This window comes from Procambarus clarkii, chromosome 27 (assembly GCF_040958095.1).
Source record: "Procambarus clarkii isolate CNS0578487 chromosome 27, FALCON_Pclarkii_2.0, whole genome shotgun sequence".
NCBI lineage: Eukaryota > Metazoa > Arthropoda > Malacostraca > Decapoda > Cambaridae > Procambarus > Procambarus clarkii.
This window is the reverse complement of record NC_091176.1, coordinates 25,612,244-25,622,243: the sequence shown is the minus strand read 5'-3', so window position 1 is coordinate 25,622,243 and position 10,000 is coordinate 25,612,244. Positions and strand designations below refer to the sequence as shown.

General features: G+C 46.7%; 2 protein-coding genes across 5 annotated transcripts in view; one reads left to right on the top strand and one right to left on the bottom strand.

Moving 5' to 3' along the window:
- The window catches only part of LOC138369211 (uncharacterized), a 21,451-nt gene extending 16,079 nt beyond the window's left edge, over positions 1 to 5,372 (top strand). Inside the window, exons 5-6 of the mRNA XM_069332151.1 lie at positions 2,807 to 2,934; positions 5,222 to 5,372. Of these exons, the coding sequence (XP_069188252.1) occupies positions 2,807 to 2,934; positions 5,222 to 5,372 (279 nt within the window). The remainder of the gene's footprint in view (positions 1 to 2,806; positions 2,935 to 5,221) is intronic.
- Positions 1 to 10,000, bottom strand: part of Hr4 (Hormone receptor 4) — a 399,910-nt gene that overhangs the window by 369,569 nt on the left and 20,341 nt on the right. The window lies entirely within an intron of this gene.

Genomic DNA, 10,000 nt, shown 5'->3' with positions numbered 1-10,000 from the left:
TCTCAGGGGAATTGACAGGGTGGACAAGGATGTATTATTTAACACGGGTGGCACACGCACAGGGGGACACAGGTGGAAGCTGAGTACCCAAATGAGCCACAGAGACATTAGAAAGAACTTTTTCAGTATCAGAGTAGTTAGTAAATGGAATGCACTAGGAAGTGATGTGGTGGAGGCTGACTCCATACAGTTTCAAATGTAGATATGACAGAGCCAAGTAGGCTCAGGAATCTGTACATCAGTTGATTGACGGATGAGAGGCGGGACCAAAGAGCTAAAGCTCAACCCCCGCAAGCACAATTAGGTGAGTACAGTTAGGTGAGTACTCAGGTGCTGCGCTGGTGGAGGAATCAGTGGTAGAGTCTCTTAGCGTCGAAGAAATCCACCGAACTCGGCATGCCAAGATTAACGAAGTTATCACACACACAAAAATGATAGTTTCCAGATATCGCTCTAATAACTTGTCTACGAATTGTCTGATTGAACTCGCGCTGCAGTTTACGCAAACAATGAAGAAACTCTCAGACATTTTTCTTTTGGGGGGGAGGATGGGGGGGGGTACTCTGGGTTGCTTGTGTTGTACTGTGGGACTTGGTTGCCCTGGAGAGCACTCAGCTCTTGGGTCACCACCTGAGGAATTGGAACGTCTCGTTTTGGAGAAGCTTTCTGTTATTGAGTCTTTTTAACATTTTTAATTATGCCCCGAGTGGCGAGTTTATTGGGCAGCGCCACTCATCCTGTGAGTGGACACACCGCCATAGTGACAATATTGGGCAGCGCCACTCATCCTGTGAGTGAACACACCGCCATAGTGACAGTATTGGGCAGCGCCACTCATCCTGTGAGTGGACACACCGCCATAGTGACAATATTGGGCAGCGCCACTCATCCTGTGAGTGGACACACCGCCATAGTGACAATATTGGGCAGCGCCACTCATCCTGTGAGTGAACACACCGCCATAGTGACAGTATTGGGCAGCGCCACTCATCCTGTGAGTGAACACATCGCCATAGTGACAGTATTGGGCAGCGCCACTCATCCTGTGAGTGAACACACCGCCATAGTGACAGTATTGGGCAGCGCCACTCATCCTGTGAGTGGACACACCGCCATAGTGACAATATTGGGCAGCGCCACTCATCCTGTGAGTGGACACACCGCCATAGTGACAATATTGGGCAGCGCCACTCATCCTGTGAGTGGACACACCGCCATAGTGACAATATTGGGCAGCGCCACTCATCCTGTGAGTGGACACACCGCCATAGTGACAATATTGGGCAGCGCCACTCATCCTGTGAGTGGACACACCGCCATAGTGACAATATTGGGCAGCGCCACTCATCCTGTGAGTGAACACACCGCCATAGTGACAGTATTGGGCAGCGCCACTCATCCTGTGAGTGAACACATCGCCATAGTGACAGTATTGGGCAGCGCCACTCATCCTGTGAGTGAACACACCGCCATAGTGACAGTATTGGGCAGCGCCACTCATCCTGTGAGTGGACACACCGCCATAGTGACAATATTGGGCAGCGCCACTCATCCTGTGAGTGGACACACCGCCATAGTGACAATATTGGGCAGCGCCACTCATCCTGTGAGTGGACACACCGCCATAGTGACAATATTGGGCAGCGCCACTCATCCTTTGAGCGAACACACCGCCATAGTGACAGTATTGGGCAGCGCCACTCATCCTGTGAGTGAACACACCGCCATAGCAGCATGTACAACACTCGCCAGTAGGAAGAAAACCCGCTGGGTTGTTCATCCTGTCACTTGTACCCAGACACAGCTGGGACTTGCTTAACTGTCGCAAGTAACAGCTCCTCAAACTAGAAGATTAACGTCTCTCAACCCATAAAATCTTACGTTATCTTGCATGTGCAAAATGAGGGAATCTTTTAAGAACAATCAGGTTATCTTGAGATGATTTCGGGGCTTAGCGTCCCCGCGGCCCGGTCCTCGACCAGCCCTCCTTTTTGTTACACATCCCCAGGAAGCAGCCCGTAGCAGCTAACTCCCAGGTGCGTATTTATTGCTAGGAGAACAGATGCATCAGGGTGAAAGAAACTCTGCCCATTTGTTTTTGCCTCCACCGGGGATCAAACCCGGAACCTCAGACTACGAATCCCGAACGCTGTCCATTCATCTGTCAAGCCCCAAAATTTATTATCTATACATATCTATATTTGTATAGATGTATTTGTATGTATTTTTTGTATGTATTTATTACTGATATCTCTCAGTTGTTCACATTCTCGTAGACAGTGGTCAAGGCGGTGTCCATCACTCTCACCACAGATTCTGCAACTCCGCTGCTCAACTGTTGTTTCCATTCCAAATCTCCATTGATATTTGTATCCAAGACGAATTCTCGCTATTACTGATTCTCTCCCGCGGCTACCTCCTCCTCCTCGTCCGTAATGATTAATAGTGAAGAAATCTAATCTCCGATAACAATGTAGGCCAAGTAAAGAAAAATGAGACAACCTACATAGAGGAGGAGGCTTGCGCCAGGGAGCCACACGGCGGACCCTATAGCCAACGACGCTCTCCGCAGAGAGAGAAAAAAAGCACCGAACGAGGGGTAAAAATCAAGATTAAAACACGATATAGCGGCGAGGACGTTATCGGAGGGTCTTGCCGCCGCCCTGCGCCGCCCTCCGTCGTGGCCGGCCCTTCCCTACGACCATTTACCTGAGTTTACCTGACGACCATCTCTAGTTGCCTTGACTGGGGCAGGAGACCGGTGACTTGTACCACCTATTATTCCTGTTGATTACTGTAATTGTAGTGTGAACGGGACTGGCTCATTCACTCTCCTGGTATTTACGATTCTATTGGTCATTACCCTCTAGAACAACAAACTGGTTTGTCAGCAGTCAAGGGGTTTGTGCTGCTTAGACAACTCTCCGACAGAGGGTAGGCCATTAACCACGCACAAACTAAACCAACCAGTCTGTTTTTCTGTCTGTCTGTCTGTCTCTTTATATCTCTGTCTCTACATATCTCTGTGTTTATATGTATATATATTCTGTCTGTAAATATTTTGTCTATATATATGTCTATATATATATATCTCCGTGTCTCTATATATGTCTTTCTCTAACTCTATCTCTATCTGTCGCTATCTTTGTCTGTATCTGTACCTTTCTGCCTCCGTTATCAGCTAGTAACAATCAGGTCATGCCGGCAACCCTGCCAGTCATCACAACTCTCCACATATTACAAACGCCAAGCACACATTCCTCAGACACACGTAAATTTTTGACACCAGTTCCGCGCGCGTGTGTGTGTGTGTGTGTGTGTGTGTGTGTGTGTGTGTGTGTGTGTGTGTGTGTGTGTGTGTGTGTGTGTGTGTGTGTGGGGAGGGCGGCCAGGGGGCGCCGTCGCATGTAAAAAGCGTGTGATAAAGCCTTAAACTGTGTCAGGTTATCGTGATGGGCGGGAGGAAGCACCTGGTGCAGCCTCCAGACCTCCTATCATGGCCTTCAGTTATGTAAACAAAATGCGTACACACGTACGCATGCATGCACACGCGCACGCGCACACACACACACACACACACACATACACACACACACACACACACACACACACACACACACACACACACACACACACACACACACACACACACACACACACACCATCACATTGACTCCATTACCAGTTACATTATAATATAAACACACATATACCCTGGTTGATGGGGTTCTGGGAGTTCTTCTACTCCCCAAGCCCGGCCCGAGGCCAGGCTTGACTTGTGAGAGTTTGGTCCACTAGGCTGTTGCTTGGAGCGGCCCGCAGGCCCACATACCCACCACAGCCCGGTTGGTCGGACCACATACCCACACACAGCCACTCCACCCACACACAGCCACTCCACGCACACACAGCCACTCCACCCACACACAGCCACTCCACCCACACACAGCCACTCCACCCACACATATACCCACACACAACCACTCCACCCACACGAGTAACATGCGCGTCATGACAGTTGAAGGTTGTCATGTGGAAGTAACCGAGCTCTACATTGTGACCTGAAGGGTCAAAGGTCACTCACCCAGGCAGTGAGCCTTCATCTCCTCAGCTATTTTATTACTGGCGAGGACCAGCGGGCGTGGCTCAGCCTTCCTTATGTCTTTAGACTTTATCCCGGGTGTTGCATTTGGAAATAAGACTTTCTGTGTCGCAGTTGTGATTGTGTTTGTGTGTGTGTGTGTGTGTGTGTGTGTGTGTACTCTCACCTAATTGTGCTTACGGGGGTTGAGCTCTGGCTCTTTGGTCCCGCCTCTCAACCGTCAATCAACGGTTGTGTGTGTGTGTGTGTGTGTGTGTGTGTGTGTGTGTGTGTGTGTGTGTGTGTGTGTGTGTGTGTGTGTGTGTGTGTGTGTGAGGTTCATTCCATCCTTACATCCCTTGTATATATTTACCCCCACTTCCTCTACAGGTGTAGCGGGTGTATTCAATGTATCCCCCCCCCCCAACACTGTGTGATCAATGACTCCCTACACCCTGTGTAATCAGTACATGGCCCCTACATCCGGTGTGATTATAATAACAACATGACATCACCCCCCCCTCCCTATCATCCCTCACGTCCTCCCCCCACACCCCCACAATATTTCCCCACACCACTACCTACTTCCTTAACCACCACCACCACCACCACCTGATGCTCCCTCTCCACCACCACCACCTACTTCCTCAGTCACTTCACCACACCTGTCGCTACATACTCACTACTTGGCAACAGTTTTAGATATGACCCTCACCCCCCACAACTCCACCCCCAGCCCCACACCTCCACCCCCCAGGCACATACCTCCACCCTCAGCCCCACACCTCCACCCCCCAGCCCCACACCTCCACCCCCCAGGCCCACACCTCCACCCCCAGCCCCACACCTCCACCCCCAGCCCCACACCTCCACCCCCAGCCCCACACCTCCACCCCCAGCCCCACCCCCAGCCCCACACCTCCACCCCCAGCCCCACACCTCCACCCCCAGCCCCACTCCTCCACCCCCAGCCCCCCCCCAGCCCCACACCTCCACCCCCAGCCCCACACCCCCCAACCCCACACCTCCACCCCCCAATCCCCCAACAAGATATGACAGCATTATAACCATTAGCGAGGGGCAGCAGGAAGTCTCTCCACACTGATGAGACGGTCATTGTATAACTGTTTTCCCCCACAGCATCAATACCCACGATGCTGTTGCTACAAAATTCGTCCAAGTGAGCAGTGACTATAAGGCAGCCGTGGGAGAGCGCTCAGCAGCATGCAAGAGCTGCATTAGTTCTAGGAAGATGGAGCCATCATGGTGCAAGAGTAATCCACTCATCTGACGTATCTCGTGTTGTTATTAACTTACTATATATAGAATATCATCACTCTCTCATCACATACCTTTAGCCAAGGTGTGGTAAGGTCTGATGAACTCTGTAGTACAAATCTTGTGTACTTGTGAAGGAGAAGTGCAGGGAGCCGCTGGCATGACTACACAATGCACTACAAATGTACTTCTACATTTATAATAAAGGTTTTAAATTTTAATTCCAACAGAGAGCTGTTGGATTTATTTTTACGGCGTGGCGTATATTTTGTATTATATATAAATTCTGTCACAAGAATTATTATGAAACATTAATGTTTTCGAATGTATAGAAATCTGAGAATTTAGACACCTCTGTGACGACTGTTGAACGAACGATTCAATACTTCACCAGTAATGACAAATTACCCAAAATATTTGTTAAATATATCTTTAATCTTGTCAGTCTTTAAATAGTTCATTGACACTAACCTGCGCAGTTAAATAACATCTGGGTCAGCTTTATGGTGTTATTGCTCCTCTGTAACGCTTCCACTACCACATAAAGGATAGGTATGGGCTGACATACCCCTCTCATACCCTCTCATACCCTTCCTCTAGGCTGCTCTCCTGATGGTGGGGAATGGGTGTCTAGGGCGCCTACGGGGGCGAGTAAGCTACCTCACCGCCGGGGTGAGTCAGAGAAGCGTGTGTGGATGGGTGAGTGATACTACTCACCCGACTCTTGACTCCTCTTAGCCGCTGCCAATGATGACCCCAATTGCCGGTGGCACACGGACACGCACTTTACAGTATAGGCCTACAGTGTACACCTTTACTGTTTACCACACTGGCTTACTGGACCAAACTACTCTATTGCTCATTTCGGACTTTGCTAACCCACATCATTATTTTGTTCTACTAGTATTCTATTAGTTTTATCATTATGTTAGGACGATTACCCGTCGGTGCCCGGGGCAGTCTGTCTCTTCTCCTACCCTCATTCCACCTCTCTTCTTTTTCCCTCTCCCCACTCTTCCTTCTCGCTCCTCATTTACCCCTCTCTTCCCCCCCCCCCCCCTCTTCTCCCCATTTCCCTACCATCAGGACGGCAGAAGACAGAACAGTGACGACAAGGGCTCTCAGGGGGCTCACTTGGCTATAACGTCATGTTTAAAAGCACATTTAAACAAACTAATGATAAAAAGTGTACTAAACATACACGGTAACATATAATTGCTATAATCCTAGCCTTCTAACCCAGTTTTTGGCTAAGTGCTTCCTGCGATGATTAATATTTTGAGATGCATAGCTCACATTAACCTAATGTTCACCATTGATCTTGTGTCAGTGATGTTGACCTAAAAAGATATTGGCAAAATTCTTTGCTGTTTAAATTATCTTTAGTGCCTATTTGAACATTGTTGAACAGAAGTGAACCGAGAATTAACACAAGGCCTAGATATTATTTAGAAATAATCGGCGTCGTCTCTGGTGAACGCCACCAACAAACAACGAGGAACAATGACATTTCCAGTAACGTCATAACGTAACGTTTGAATAACAAAGCACCGTTAATCAGTGACAAAATATCTAAGGTCAAATGTCGCGAGTTTGTTGTCCCCAGCATCAGTCACATCCCTGATCTATGTAGCGAGATGAAACAAGCAGTAAATAGGTACCTGGGTGTTAGTCAGCTGTCACGGGCTGCTTCCTGGGGGTGGAGGCCTGGTCGAGGACCGGGCCGCGGGGACACTAAAAAAAAAAAAAAGCCCCGAAATCATCTCAAGATAACCTCAAGATAAGGAAGGCAATTACCCTGGAAACACAAACCGAAACTGTCTCTATTTTCCGCTTGTTACAACTGGTAATAAAGTTGTTACATCTTGGCTTAACGTGTTTATGACGTATTAGAACGTTGTTACAACTTGCTATATTGGTTGTTATAACTGGTTAGGTGGTGTTAAAACTTGTTCGAACGTTGTACCAACGTCGTAGTTTCAGTGTGTGTTTGGTGGGATACATTACTACCTACCTGGGAGGAATATCCCCTTGCGTCATTGTAGGAGTGTAGCCACTTACTCAAAACTGATCCATTAACTCCATCCATTATGGAGTATTACGGTCCACTGCGTCATTGTAGGAGTGTAGCCACTTACTCAAAACTGATCCATTAACTCCATCCATTATGGAGTATTACGGTCCACTGCGTCATTGTAGGAGTGTAGCCACTTACTCAAAACTGATCCATTAACTCCATCCATTATGGAGTATTACGGTCCACTGCGTCATTGTAGGAGTGTAGCCACTTACTCAAAACTGATCCATTAACTCCATCCATTATGGAGTATTACGGTCCACTGCGTCATTGTAGGAGTGTAGTCACTTACTCAAAACTGATCCATTAACTCCATCCATTATGGAGTATTACGGTCCACTGCGTCATTGTAGGAGTGTAGTCACTTACTCAAAACTGATCCATTAACTCCATCCATTATGGAGTATTACGGTCCACTGCGTCATTGTAGGAGTGTAGTCACTTACTCAAAACTGATCCATTAACTCCATCCATTTTATGTATTACGGTCCACTCTATCTTTGCAACCCATTCCGTGTATTACAAAAGAATTTTATGTACTACAATGAGTTAGTTCCATTATTGCAATCCATTCTATGTATTGCACTAGATCCTGTCATTCGTCAACTCTGTTGCTCTCCTTGTGCACCGCAATATTGTATTACCAGTCTGTTTCACAATATTGTATTACCAGTTAGTTTCACAATATTGTATTACCAGTCTGTTTCACAATATTGTATTACCAGTCTGTTTCACAATATTGTATTACCAGTCTGTTTCACAATATTGTATTACCAGTCTGTTTCACAATATTGTATTACCAGTCTGTTTCACAATATTGTATTACCAGTCTGTTTCACAATATTGTATTACCAGTCAGTTTCACAATATTGTATTACCAGTCTGTTTCACAATATTGTATTACCAGTCTGTTTCACAATATTGTATTACCAGTCAGTTTCACAATATTGTATTACCAGTCTGTTTCACAATATTGTATTACCAGTCTGTTTCACAATATTGTATTACCAGTCAGTTTCACAATATTGTATTACCAGTCTGTTTCACAATATTGTATTACCAGTCTGTTTCACAATATTGTATTACCAGTCTGTTTCACAATATTGTATTACCAGTTACACAATATTATATACTAGCATTAAATTATTAACTTCACCGAAATTCATGAACGGAAACTGTTATTGAAGGCAACAGAGAATTACTGTTAACAGCAAAGCGATGTCCAGGTATCTGGACATCGCTTTGCTAGGCTATGGCTAGGCTATCAGACCCGGGGGACCATGGGTACTCATCGCCATATATTCCTAGGCTATCAGAACATAATTGGTACCACACTTTACTGCTAATGTTATACACGAGAATAAATCATTACTCAAATTAGAGACTCCGGCAAATGTTCAAACTGACCTGCAGCTGCACGTGTGGATATACCTCCCGGAATTTTAAACATCGTACCTGTAATCATATTGGTATATCTTACCATACGAGCAAGTTGGCAAAGTTGGTTATATTCAGTTCCCCTCTCAATTGGTTACCCATTCTCTCCTGTTCGCACTTTAGGCCTGACTATAACTATTTTAATTTTTTTTTTTTTTTATTTTGCCTTTTAGCATATATAATTCGAAACAAATCGAGCAGCCTCAAGGTGAGCTACCAGATGTGTCCCGTTTAGGTGCTGGTTTATATCTTTTATCCTTCGTCTTTGCCAGCTAATGACTGAATTACATCCATGTATAAATATAACAAATATTGCTCTGTGCCCACCTCCTCCTCCTTCTCCTTCCCCACACCCCCACTCCAAATTCCTCCCCCCCCCCCCCCCCATCATGCTACTCACTCCATCCACCACTCCCCCATCCCCATCCTCATATCCACCCCATCCTTCTCTCCCCCACCACCCATCCTCATATCCACCCCATCCTTCTCTCCCCCACCACCCATCCTCATATCCACCCCATCCTCCTCTCCCCCACCCCATCTTACTTCCCCCCCCCCATCCCCATCCTCGAGAACGTCGCTTGTGCTGAAGAACATGGGGACATGATTCTGGTAAGTTTAAGAGAGAGAGAGAGAGAGAGAGAGAGAGAGAGAGAGAGAGAGAGAGAGAGAGAGAGAGAGAGAGAGAGAGAGAGAGAGAGAGAGAGAGAGTGAGAGAGAGTGAGAGAAAGAGATAGGAGAATCAGAGAAAGAGAAACCATAAATGACTATTACATGTCTCCTCCCAACAAGCCAGCACGGGTCACCCAAGTGTCTCCCTCGCCTCAAGAGCGACACAGCCACATTCTCACGCTGTTAAAAACATCACTGCCAATGTCTTCTGAACTAAATCAAACCGACAGTTATGCATTTCCATAGTTTATCTGTCAACACCATATACCTGGTTCACATACACAAGTACTTCTAGGTGAGAACACATATTAGCGTCCTCCACTTATACCCTTGACCAGAATTGATCAAAGTAACATTAGAGTTCATTTGCGAAACCTATATAGCTTTCGTAAATCGAGCGCTACTAGGTGGTTTACGACCGTATTAATCTGAGGTCGAGGAGCAGCTCGCGGGGT